The sequence below is a fragment of the Equus quagga genome, chromosome 1, assembly GCF_021613505.1.
Source record: "Equus quagga isolate Etosha38 chromosome 1, UCLA_HA_Equagga_1.0, whole genome shotgun sequence".
Taxonomy (NCBI): domain Eukaryota; kingdom Metazoa; phylum Chordata; class Mammalia; order Perissodactyla; family Equidae; genus Equus; species Equus quagga.
This window is the reverse complement of record NC_060267.1, coordinates 154,089,756-154,103,746: the sequence shown is the minus strand read 5'-3', so window position 1 is coordinate 154,103,746 and position 13,991 is coordinate 154,089,756. Positions and strand designations below refer to the sequence as shown.

Below are 13,991 nucleotides of genomic sequence, written 5' to 3'. Positions count from 1 at the left end.
AATTTATTCCACAAATACTTCATGTGCATCTGCAGCATGCAAGGTATAGCATGGGGACAAAATGTATTACCCAGTGAGCAGATACATCTCATATACAAATAACCAAAATGTGAGACACTAACGCTGATCTAAATGACATTGATCATAATGCTCATCACAGGAAGATTCATGGGAGAATGTGGATTCTTCTGTTTCTGTGAATTGGTTACAAATTTTATTCAGCTATCTTTTGGGTTTTGATTCCTTATTTTATTTTTGTCAGTGAATGTGATCTGTAAAATGGAGATTATTTTTATATTTTTGAGACTTCCTTTACGACCCAGTAGGTGGTCAAATTTTTAAATGTTTCTGGCTTAAAAACAATATGTATTCTTTAATTATTCAGTGCCAGGTTTGATATGTGTTTATTAGATTAAACTTATTTGTATTGTCAAACTCTCCTATTTCTTTGCTAATTTTTGTGTTTGCTTTGTAATTTTTTTATGAGAAGTAAATTAAAATATCCCATTTGAACTATAGATTCCTCAGTTTCTACTTGTAATTCTTTCTGTTCTCACTCTGTATATTTTAAGGCTATGATTTGAGATATATCCAGATTCAAGTCTATTATACTTGCTGGGTGGATTGTTTCTTTTAGGATTAAGTAATAATCCTTTTTATCTCTGATTATGCTTTTTGCTTTAACATCCAGTTTTTTCTAACAGTAGTATTGCTACATCAGGTTCCTTTTGTTAATAGTTATTGCCAAATTGTATTCGATCTCCTTACTTTCCATTTTTTCATGTCACTAAGTCTTTTTAAAAATTATACCTTTACTGAGATATAATTTATTCATTCTCTTAAAGTGTACAATTCAGTGGTTTTTAAATGTAATCACAGTTATGCAACCAATACCACTATCTAATTTTAGAACATTTTTCATCATCTCAAAAGAAAGCCTCATACTCATTAGGAGTCACTGCCCATTTCCCACCTCCTCCCAGTCCCTGGCAACCACTAATCTACTTCTGTCTCTATGGATTTGCCTTTTGTGGACATTTCAGATAAAGGGAATAATCATACAAGTGGCCTTTTGTGTCTGACTTTTTTTCACTTTTCACTTAGCATAATGGATTCAGATTTCATCTATGTGGTAGCATGTATCAATACTTATTATTTTTAAAGTCTGAATAATATTGCATTGTATGGATATACCACATTATCCATCGATGGACATTTGGGTTGTTTATACTTTTTGGCTATTATGAATAATGCTTTTATGAACATTCATGTACAGTTTCTTGTGTGGATATATGTTTTAATTTCTCTTGGGTATATACCCAGGAGTGGAATTGCTGGTTCATAGGGTAACTCTACGTTTAATGTTTTGAGGAACTATCAAACTGTATTCCAAAGTGGCTGCACTATTTCACCTTCCCACCAGCAATGTATGATGGTTTCAGTTTCTCCACATCCTTTGTCTTGTCTTTGGTTAGACAATAAAATCCCAGTCGCAAGCCCTTTTGGCCCTATCCTGGTACAAATTCATTGTGGGCCTCCATCATGTCAGTTCCCACTTACATGGCTTTGGATAACACATGTTTCTGGCATCTGAATATTTCTCTTTTTTTCTTTAAATCTCATATATGTATTAAAACTTAAAAGTTGTTTTACTTCGTATTTTTATGTGTCTGTGAAGGTGAGGAACAGGAGTGAATATAGGGGATAAGCATTCATATTGGATCAGTTTATTAGTCCTGGAAGTTGAGCAGATCAATGCAGTTGCAGTGACTGTGAAATGGTTGATTTAGAGTTACAGGTATTGTTTAGGGCTATGAACTAGAGTTTTTCTTCTGGGCTAAATTACTTGGACCATACAGGACCCATTATTATACTGAGCTCATCCGGTCCCATATGAACTAACTCATCTTTTTGCTGTTGTTATTTTACAGATGCAAGTTTCCAAAAATAAAACTGAAAAGAAAAAGCCAAAATTTAGAAAGAGGGAAAGGTATGTTTTTTAAAATTAAAAAGTATTAGGATAAAATGGAAATGTAGATATATATTGGGTTTAATTATTATATGACATTTTCCCCTGATACTTGATTCTGTTTCTCTAGGAAACATTGTGTTTAAAATTTTCTAGAAGAATTAATAAAATGATAAGTAGGAGTCTTAGAAATGTGGAGAAAGTTTTATGTTTATACAAATATGAACCAAAACTTTCAAAGATTAATATCATGTGAGCAACCAGATGAGAAGCAGATTTTTAGTTTAAAAATAGGTAATGCAAACCAGAAACAGACCTTTATAATGAACTAATAAGCCACTGATGGTAAGCTTTAGTGTTTATCATTGAATCCTCCATACAGTGTATTTATTTACTTTTTTGATGAATGTTAATCAATGCTGTGTTAAAAGGACTCCTACTCAATGACAGAGACTGATCCTAATATGATAGTCCTTCTCTTCTTCTTTGTCCTTTTTCAGAAGTTGAATAATTAAATTTTTAAAAAGGGCTTTTACTTTCTCATCTCAGTTATACTTCACAGTAACCCCATCAAATAGGTAATAGATAATCATAATTATCTCCGTTTAAAAGACGCAGAATTTTTGGCCTCGAGGAGTTAAGTGGCTTTCTCAAGATCTTATGCTTAGAGAAAATGCATTTGAACAAATGTTTTCTGACTCTGAATCAGCAACATAGTGTAGTGGAAAAAGCGTGAATTTTGCAGTCTGACAATTTAGTTCTATCGTGCTTAACCATTTACCCATGTTGTTAAATTTCTCAATTTCTCAGAGCCTCAGTTTCTTTATGAAATAAGAGTAACGATTACTTAGTAGGTTTTGGGGGGATGGATTACATGAAAAAGCCTATGAAGGTGCTTGGTAGATCGTTAGTGCTTTTCACCTGGTGAAAGCTCAAATCAATCTTGTTCCCCTTTGGTTTTTCCCTGTGTCATGCTGCCTTATGTATAAAACAACCAAGAAAAAGTACCTCAAGATAAAGAAATATATATTTATAACTTACATTTACCAATTAATACATACATGAGTGGTCACTTAAATATGTCATTGATCTTTTGAAACTAAATCTGTCAAATTCTTTTTCTAGGAAAGCTATTTTAAAATGCTCTTTTGAAAATGTTTGTTCAGATGATGCCTTATCAAAGGAAAACATGGGTATGTGAAGGCCTGTCCTGCTCTTAGTTCTTTTACCTATATTTAATTCTACCAAATGTAGTTATAGTCCTTTGAAGAAAAAAAAACATGATGTACATATATACAGATATGAGAAATATTAGTGAGTCAGTTTTGGTGTTGATTTATATACCAGGGCTTTTCAATTGTCTTTAGGTTTCTATTCCCTTCAATTAAATTTTCTCTGGCTTTGTCCTGTACTTAATTTTTTTTAAATAAAGCACTAGCAGTTGTGGGAGGAAATACCAGCATCTGTACATTTCAACCCAGACCTCTCCATTCCAAATTTACTGTGGTCCTAGGGGTGCCAAAGGGAGAGAAAGAAGAAAAGCAGCAGCCTAGGGCTTCCAGCTGACTTAATTGCCATTGGTATTAGAAAACAGTGGGGCGAATGTGGAACACAGGGAGAAAGTTTTAGTTTTCAAGAGCCCTGTACTCTTCCTGCATTTTCATTAGTCTTGAAAAGCAGGCAAGTGCTTATTTGCAACATGGAACTTTGGCAGCCATGCAAAGAGGTTTCAAAGCCCATTAATCCCCAAGAAGTTATCCCTGCCATACTCTCTCTCCCTTGTAGCCACCCCCAGATCCTATAGCACTGTGATTCAATTGGCTAAATAAGCCATTCATTTATAGTCTCATTAAAAGAAAGGAAAACAGGCAGAGAAAGGACTGAGTAGTTATTTCAAAATAATAGTAATCCTTTTCTTCTTCTCCTAAACCAATACAAAATTCTGTTGTTTCTGTCTTTTCTTAAACCTATTCTGCTGCTGTTTTCCTGCTAATTAAGGTGGCTTTTCTTGGCTATTTTTTCTCTTTGCCTCACATGATCAGTTCAAATATTCCTGTAGAAACACAAAGTTAGTTTATCCCTGGACTGAGTTCCTACTAGGAGACCCTGGCACTGCAGCTGAGGTCTCCAATGCTGGGATCCTTTTCTATTCCAACTTGCACAGGATACTACAGAAGGAATCCATTGACTGGAAAAGACTCTTCCGTGTAAATAAGTGAAAACATCTCAGTAGTTATCCATGTAAAGGGAAGCCCTTTCAGGAGTCTCATATTCTGTATGGCTCAAAAATCTCAATAGTTAATTGTTAAAGTAGTTAACCCGATCTATGTTTTACTCCTTCATCCCATTTTGAACAACTGAAGAGTGGAAACATCTAGTCTACTATGTTCTTTGCAAGAGCTGACTTCCTAAAAGAGTGGTTCTTTTTCAATGGTTTAACCCTCCTCAAATTTTTTACTCCCTACTCGTATTTCTGTGGATCCCTTGATCAAGCCTCTGATATCTCTCATTTCTTCTAAGCTTAAAGTAGGACCAGTCCTAGATCAAGTGATAGAGGAAATTTATAGCATCTTCTTCTTGACTCTGCCCCACTTTTTGGATCCTCTTTCCTTACACTCAAAGGTGCTAAACTCTCCCATTAGTCTACTGCCCCAGATTTGCTGTTCCTTTATGGGTTTTAAGCTCTACTGACTGCTTCTCTGTCTCCCTCAATTAGAGATCAAAGGAAGAGCTAATTGAGTGCAGCTGCTTTACCTCCCCAAGTATCATTTTCTTCATCTGTAATAAAGAGATGCAGTAGAAACTCTCTTATCCAACAAGGAGAGGACTGTTTCTGCAAATTATTGGAAAAAGTTCAGGAATCATTAAATCATTTAAACTGTGCACCATGGCTATATAAAGATTTAAACTAAGAAATAACTATTTTTGGACTATATCTGCATTTTTTGGAAAACTGCTACCAGGAAGATCATGTATTATGTTTGTTTTGTCCCTATAACATTTTTTTGCAGTGTTGAGGGACAAGAAAATTCATCTATGATGATGAAATAATAATAGCAATAATAAGGATGATGTCTAACACCTATAACAATTACTACGTGTCCTCATTATTCTAAACACTTTATATGTATTAGTTTATTTAACCCTGACAAGATCTAAATGAGGTAGATATTATATCTCCCATTGTATCGGTGGGGAAACTGAGTCACTTAAGAGGTTATAGACTTTTCTAAAGTCACATAGCTTCTTAAAATCAAAGTGTGCAGCTATTTCCTCGATTGCTTTGAGTACCAGGAATCTTAAAACTAAGTTTATGGGGTTTTTGGTACAGCACTGGTAGTTGGCCTAAGCATTTTTAAATGAATTGATTTGGGTTTGTTTTTTTATTCTTTGGGCTTTGTCATTTGCTTTCTTATATCACTGTTTTCTGTTGATAAATACCTCATTTCTTTTGGGGAAGCAGACAGTCTCTAAAAATTTGAATAAAAAGATTGACATATTACCCAGAACCAAATCTGTTAACATTCATTACTAAATTAGCGATGGATGTGTTCATCAGCCATCTGAGACAGGTAAGCTTAAGAGGATGGTTAATATAAGAAAGGACTGGATCGTGGGGTGAGCCCTAGAGGGAACGTGAAGGCCTTGGGGCCAGGGTCTGGGAGGTAGAAGGGATGACAGAGAGAAAGGGGATATCTCAATACTCAAGACAAACTTTGCCCACCTGTTCTTGGTTTGGGGTTACCTTTAACCTCTAGGCTAAAAAGCAGGCTTGGCTTTCATGCCCCTTTCCTAAAAAGCGCCATGCCTCCTATTTCTATTTGACTCTCCAGGAATAGTGCTCTCTCCTTCATTACATTTCAACCTGTGTTTTACTCATCCTTACATTTGAATTGTAAGCACACAGAGAAGCCTTTGTGGTTCCTTAAAAACAAAACAGAACCAAGTATTTTTACCTCCTCCTCTCTCTCCTCCTCTATTAGAATGCCTCCAGAATTTCAACACTGAAATGGCCCTGCAAATTTGTTTAATAGGATTTTTTTAGTGCCAGCTTTGGGGTAACCCAACCAGTAGCCTCTTACATAAGAAAAGAAACAGCTTCCTTAAACATTTAATAAAGAAGTAGAAATTAAACTCCATAAATATACATTTGAAAGCTTTTAAAATGGTGATTCATTTATTGAGACAAACAGTAAGTTATTTCTTATCAGGAATGGAAAAACAGCACTGATTTATTTTACGCAAATTCATTTTTAAAAGCCACATATGGACTTCAGAGTAGGAGATACTTTTTTCTTTCTTTCTTTCTTTTTTTTTTCTTTCTCTGAGTGATATAGCAGCTGTAATGCTACCACTTTACTCTCAACAAATTGAAACAAGTCAGGGAAACTACAGGATAATCGGTATTGATAGAAGATGATTGGTCTTGCAATCAGCAAAGGCATCCATTCTGTTCATTCTGTCTCTATCTTTGGAAGATATCGTTGACCAATTTTGATAACCCAGTTTGTAGATTACGGTAACTGCTGTTTGTTGAAAATCATTTTTGAACTCTATCAGTTTAATCTAGGAAAACCTATTTAGAAAAGCAAACCTCCCATTGCTCTGGAAACAGAATTTGACATCAGTCAAGTTGGTGTTGTGAACTCTGGTTGATTTATGAAGTTATCCATTACTTTGTCTACTCTTTGATCAAAAAGCAGTATACATATTTTTTCAGATCATTTGAAAACGGAGAGCCTACAATGCCATTCAGCAATGACATTCATTGTCATAAATTGTATTTTAGCCTAGCCTTAGAAATATAAAGATGTTTGTGTGCCATTTTTCCTTTACAGCATAGCTCAAAATCCATCTTCTCAACAGTGCATTAAATGTCAGTATCAATTTCCATTGACTCAGAATGTAAAGTAGGGAAACACAGCATCTATGAGTGGGACTGGGGAATCCATGTTGAGATAACCACAAGTAGTTGTCTGTTAAGTGTCAGGTTAATAAGTAAGAAATATGTCATAAAGAGAGCTTAATTTCATTAACAAAATTGCTTCAATAAAAATGTACATTCCTTTAGAAAATTCTGATTCAGTAGACATGGGGTCACATTCATATTTTTTAATAAACTCTCCAAGGTGATTCTTATGCCCACCAAATTTTGAATACCGTTGGTCTAGAATGTAATAGTTCTTACTCTGTGTTCTTAGGCTTTAGCAATTACCCTGGAGCACAGAGCTATGTGGATACTAGTAACATGTCAATTATAGTTTTTGTTTGTGTATTTTGTTTTTAAACATAGGAACTGGTTCTAGGGTGTTGAATGGCTTATCAGAAAGCTGTTTTCAAACTGTTTTGAAAGAAGTTTTCCATGGAGAAAGCCTAAGATTGGTTGGGAAGAGATGATGGCAAGGAAGGCTCATTAGTCTATGCCTGTTCTCTTGAGTCCCTGGCTCTTAGCAGGCACACAGTAAATATTTGTTGATTGAATATAAAAGTGCTTGGGGCAAGAAATAAGTATTGAGAAAAATTATTTTTGTAGGGACCAGCCTGGTGGCACAGTGATTAAGTTCTCACCTTCCACTTTGGCAGCCCAGGGTTCTCCGGTTCGGATCCTAGGTGTGGACCTCTGCACTGCTTGTCAAGCCAGCCTGTGGCAGGTGTCCCACATATAAAGTAGAAGAAGATAGGCATGGATGTTAGCTCAGGGCCAGTCTTCCTCAGCAAAAAGAGGAGGATTGGTGGCCGATGTTAGCTCAGGGCTAATCTTCCTCAAAAAAAAACCATCTTATTTTTGTAGACAAAACTGTAATGTGAAAAATATAAACTAAAAATTGTTTTTCTAGTACTGTAGTGACAACCAAGAAAGGGAAACTATTTTATAACCTCCCATGACTTTATTTAACACTATGATTTAAGAAATGTTTTAGCAGAATTTTAAAATTTCCTTCTTATGAGTAATAGATAAGAGAAAATTATCAACAAAGAAGGTGATAATAAGATATCGAGTCTTTTGAACTGGAGTAAAGGAAACTGCATAAAACTTTTCACATTAATAATCTGTTTTTTACCTTACAACATGCTTAGTTTACAAGGATACCTGTGGGTGTGTTCACACACACATAAATGGATGTATATAGCATTTGTACTTTTCCTAAACATTATTAATCAGAAAAATTTTAAATATGTTCAACAGTTAGATTCAAAATTAATGTTATTGCTGAGAACACCTTTCTTCCGTATTCACTGATAGTATTTTAGCTCTAAAGTGTGTGTGCTGATTGGGTCTGTTTCCATGTTCCATGAACTTTCAACTGCTCTACCTAGTGTGGTTCTTGGTGACCTGTCAATGAACAGTGGCTAATAGGAGGTGATGTGTCAGATTTTGTGAACAGAGTGGAAGTTGACGGGATGTGTATTCCTGGCCTTTCTCTTTGAATCATGTTGCCTTTGGAAGGATTTCTCAGATGTTCCATCTGTCTGTTGTGCAGGACTACAGGCCACACATGCCCTCCTTTCCTTGATCTTTACGTCAACAAGACTCTGTATCAAATGAAAATGTTTGTTTTATTTAAACTAAGAATTCAGTAGCATATTGTTAATCAGTAGTTGAGTGATACTATTTTATCTCAGCAAGTTCAATGAATTACCAGATTTTTTACCTACTTATATTTTTGTGTCACAGTAGCACACACACAGAAACTTTTATAAGTGTGGTATTGTTTTTTTAAATATCATATTAGGCAACTAAGATGTGTTGATATTTGGGTTAGGAATAGACTGGCCTTTGTTTAGCCTAGCCACTTAATTACATGGCTTCCCTTTTTAAACAGTAGTTTTAACAGTTTATTGCAGGGATTAGCAAACTGTGGCCCACAGTCCACCAGTCTGTGCCTGTTTTTGTAAATAAAGTTTTATTGGAACGTAGCCACTCTCATGTTTGTTTACATGTCTATGGTTTGTACTACAACAGCAGAATTGAGTAGTTGTGACAGAGATCATCTGGTCCACAAACACTGAAATATTTACTCTCTTGCCCTTCACAGAAAAAAATTGCTGACCCCTGGTCTTTACATAACATAATTTAGTTTGGTGCCCTAGGCTCCTGATAAAAAAAAAAAAAAACTTCTATTGAGCTTTTATGTTTCAGGATACCTTATGGTCTACACATAGCAAGAATGTCACCTACATTTTTCAAGGAATAATTATAAGAGATTCACCTGGAAATCCATAATAATTTTGCATCAAGCAAAGGCATATGTGAAAATTATATGAAGTATTTATTGTTTATCTTGTAACATTTAGAACATTTCCTCTTTTTGGATGGTTAAGATTATGAATTAGATTGAATTAAGTAAGGTGTAGCGGTTTTTACTATATTGATGATGTTTCTCTAGTTGTCTCTGAGACAGAAGTTTTAAAAGAGCTGGAGCAAATGCTACAACAAGCCCTCGAGCCCACAGCAACACCTGATGAGTCTGAAGAGGAATATAGAGAGGAAATAAATACAGCAGAAAAGGTAGTACTCATGGTTATTATCAGGCCTAAATAGCAACTTCAGATTCTTTAAATGGCAGCAATTGTTCCTGAATGCATATTTTAATTATATGGGAAAATTTTTTCATTTCTGAAATTTTAGCCCTGGATTATCATGAGATGAATAATAAACTAGTAGCCTGTTGAGAAATCAGAATACATCTATCACTCTTTGAAAAAATATCTGTGTTTGAGCAGAGGAGCTCTTTTTATTTGAGATCTTTGAGGTTGGAATGAAGAAATATAGAAGGGTCTCACTGTGGATGACGGAGTGCCACTGCAGAGAGGCCTCTCCCCTGCTGCCAGTCTTTACAGAAGGGAGAATGGGCCAGAATAAGAGCAGCTTGCTGGGAAATCTGCCTTATCTGGTTCATGCACAGGGATAATCTCTATAGGGAACAACCTCATTATTAACATACTGGAGGTAGAATATTTCATTGGAATGCATTTCACCATTCATAACTAGATTTGTCCTTTTTTTTCTTTTGGCCAACTGTGTTGGGCTGAGAAAGGCCATGTGTGCTTACTTTATTCAATTCTTACATATGACAACATAAATTTTAACTTGGTTGACAAACTGCTCAGCACATCAGCTCCATGTCTCTGCAAATAAAATGAGGGTATAAGCCCATATCATTAATACGGAGCAGCAGTGTGGTAGGTGTGAGAACAAGTCATGAGGCAGACACTTCCACAAGGCAGTACAGCTGTTCCCTAAGTAGTTAGGAAGAAACATGGTGGGCTGGCCTGGTGGCGCAGCGGTTAAGTTCGCACATTCTGCTTCTCGGTGGCCCGGGGTTCAAGGGTTCGGATCCTGGGTGCAGACATGGCACCGCTTGGCAAAAAGCCATGCTGTGGTAGGCGTCCCACGTATAAAATAGAGAAAAATGGGCATGGATGTTAGCTCAGGTCCAGTCTTCCTCAGCAAAAAGAGGAAGATTGGCAGTAGTTAGCTCAGGGCTAATCTTCCTCAAAAAAAAAAAAAAGAAACATGGCAGTGAGGAGTCACTGAATCAATAAGATTTCATTCATTCTCTCATTCATTCATTTAGATATATAGTGTGCCTGGAGTCAAGAGAGCACAGTGGTCAGGAGCACAAACTCCGGAATATAACGCCTGTGCCCCAGTCCTGGTCCTTCCAGTTAGGACTGGCGTAAATTGGCGAAGTTGCTTTTCATTTGCCTCAGAGGATTGTTTTGAGGGTTAAATAAGGCAAACCAGGAAAAGTGCTTTGACACCTATGGCTAGCTATTACTACAGATAAGAATTGCCAATGGCTGTCACTACAGAGAATGAGTGCTAAGATTTCCTTGCTTCATCTCTTTTCCAACATTCTCACTCTGAACAACTACTCATCCCCAGGTTTATTTGTTCTCAGATGCAGAAAAAGGTACATTTATAAACGGGCAAGCTTGTTTACACACTAGCAGACTGCCCAACTGCACGATTTTATTGAGAACTTCAATAAGAACAAAGATGATTCTTAAATACCTCCTTTATTGAGTTAGAAATCAAGAAAATATACAGAATTTACAGTTGAGATAAATGTGTTACAAGAAAAATTAATGTTAAAAACTTTTACTGAGTTGAAAAACATAATAGTTTTCTTAATCAGCACCAGTAATACAACTTCTATCTGAATTTGTGTGGATTGTAAATGCCATTTTTCAAATTAAAGTTCCTCTTTTAAAAAACTTGTTTTCTATGTATGGATCTTTCCTTTTGTAGAACAAAATCTATAGATTGGTGACATATATCTTATATGCATATAATTAATGTACAAATTATTCTTTTCCAGAAAATGTATGTTTTCTTTGAGTACCATATGGTTTTGTGCAATGTTTTTTCAGTCTTTGCGTTTGTCTATTCAAAAGTACAGCCAGGTTGATTTTTATAGAGATGTCCTGGAGCTTTTACAACCATAGAATTGGCTTCTATTTTGCCATTATAACTAGTAACTTGATAGAACAGAAAATTACGTCTGATTTTTATTTCTTAAGGTAAAATACATGGTTTTAATACATCACCAGGCAGGAGAGTGCTTTTTGTTTTAGATTCTTGTCACATTTTACACTTTCAAAAGGCATTTAGGAATTGTAAAAACTAACCACTTTAACTTGTTGGCAGGCAGGTGAGTGCCTCCTGCTGTCTGGTTCATAAGCCACTCTCCACACTGAGCTTAGTAAGTCTGGTATTCATGCCAGGTTCAGAATATTTAGGGCCTTGTTCACTTTTAAATGAGGAGAATAGCAAGGAAACCAACCAGCAAAACTGGAACAATTTCTAGTTTTAAAGTAAAGAAATGATCACCCCATGGATTTCTTTTTTAGTTTAGTTAGTAGGAAAAATTAACATGGCTTCCAAAAGTAACACCCCTTAAAACTGGAGGTGGGTTTTGTTTCTAGGAGAAAGTGGCCTCTTATAAACTAACACGCCAGAAAGAGCCACCTGATAATTTTTAAGTTCTGAGCATGTTTATTTTCTGAGCAGATATTGTTTGAGCTTTTCTCAAAGTCGTAAATTGGATGATGTTTTCATCATTCATTTCACGTATTCAGTTTCAAGTTGATTACTCTCAAGCATTTATACCAGTGGATGAGAGTAGCAACATGAAAAAAGTATACACACACAGATAATCAAAATTCATTTCTATTTGTCATTGAAATACTCTGTGAGATTATTTTCCTCAGTAGAATCACCTTAATTATGTTCTTCTTTAGCTAATATTAACACTGGTTGACATGCCCTGACTTGGCAAGCAATGGCAGGAAATTAATTTCAGATTTTTATAAAATGCATCTGAATAATTCACAAATTAGATAATCCATTTACAAATAAGACAGAATTTACTGAATAAATATTTGTATTAAAAGGTACATTTTTGATGTATGAAAATACTTGTATAAACTACATGTATATTCGTTTTCTTTGAATTTTGTAGAAAGTTAACTCTACCTTTAATTAACCTTGAAGCTATAAATCTCATATGAGCATGTGCATTTGCATTGTTTTTACCAGTGTCCTTTGCCACAAACTAGAGCAAACTATCACTATTCTTAAGTAATGTAGATGTTTACGAGAAGATGACCACAGAAAATGTGACTAAAACAGTTTTAAGTTGTATTCCCTATAATAATAATTTTAAAACTAAACAAATATAGAAAACTCACAGAATTTAAGTGATCACATTTTTCCAAAGCATAAAGTTAAAACTAAAGACGTGCAATGTTGGGGAATAGAGACAGGACCTAAATAATGTTATTCTTGTACTAACACATTTACTGTACGTTATACTATATGTGGGGATTATTATTTGACCACCAGCATAACAGAAAACTGTATAACTGCTGTGACTTGAGGAGTTACTGACAACTTTATGTTTTGTTCAAATAATTAAGCCTGTTCTTCAAGTAGATTTGATGTAGATCTGATGAGTTGTTGTATGGTTATTTTTACAGTTATCTAAATGCAGCTCTGAAGCTCCTGCAGGCAGTCCATTTGAAAACCACTATGAAGAGGACTATCTTGTAATTGATGGAATAAAATTAAAAGCTGGAGAATGTATTCAACATATAACTAACATGTTTAAAGAAATAGATGCTTTGATGTCTGAAATTTAGGACATTATAGATATTTTCAAAAGTTATTTATAAAAATATTTACATCTTTATATTTTCCCAAAGTCAAAAACTTAAAAATGTTCAGTGAAGTAGGTATACATTATACCAAATTTGATCTTTGTAATAACTTTTTACTTCATATTTTGAGACTGTCCATTCTTTTGAGAGCCAATCAAATGGTATTTAAGTTAGTGTTGAAAATTTAGAATTTAACATATCCTGATATTTATATTTGTAGATTTTTTTCTTGTTTGCCTTTATTTTAAAATGATTTATGAAACTTACTGCACAAACACATGCTTTACAATGACTATTTAGTCTCTTCATTCAAATGTGGCTAGCTGTTAAAATGGCTGCCAAGGTTATTATAATTCCTAGAGATAATTCAAATCTAATATACTTAGAGAATGTGTATTTGTAGTGGAATTAAGCTCTACAAAATGAAAGGAAATAATAAAAAAAATGTTGTACAATAGGGTTGGAGCTTTATTTTAAAAACAAAAATATATATTTTCTTATTATGTTGGAAACGGTCATTTCAACCACAGTTCCCAAAACTGACTGATTAACAGAGATTGTGGAGGTCTTTGTAAGATCAGAATCCTGGCCCCTTCCCCACTGAATCAGTATCTCTGGAGATGAGGATGGGAAAATGTAATTTAAAATATGTAGAGATAAGTTAAACGTATTCAATATTTAAAAATGCAAACAATATAGAAATGTAAAAAGTACATCATGTAATACCACTCCCTTAACTTCTTCCCTGAAACCCCATTCCTTATGGATTCTGATGAACAGTTTTAGTGAGGGTTCTTCTAGATCTTGTTCTATACACATCAGAATGAGTATATATACACATTCATCTCTAGTTTCA

At 34.9% G+C, this 13,991-nt stretch overlaps 1 protein-coding gene across 5 annotated transcripts in view; it reads left to right on the top strand.

Annotated features, from left to right (window-relative positions):
* The window catches only part of ZCWPW2 (zinc finger CW-type and PWWP domain containing 2), a 150,001-nt gene that overhangs the window by 124,960 nt on the left and 11,050 nt on the right, over positions 1-13,991 (top strand). For 3 of the 5 annotated variants that reach the window (XR_006889307.1, XR_006889308.1, XM_046665760.1), the window contains 2 exons: positions 1,932-1,990; positions 3,095-3,162. Coding sequence is in view for 3 of the 5 variants with exons in the window: in XM_046665760.1 (XP_046521716.1) it covers positions 1,932-1,990; positions 3,095-3,162 (127 nt within the window). In the remaining 2 variants the exon portion in view is untranslated. Of the gene's footprint in view, positions 1-1,931; positions 1,991-3,094; positions 3,163-9,357; positions 9,480-12,955; positions 13,583-13,991 lie in introns of those variants that run through there. The other 2 variants (XM_046665746.1, XM_046665738.1) reach the window with 1 other exon arrangement.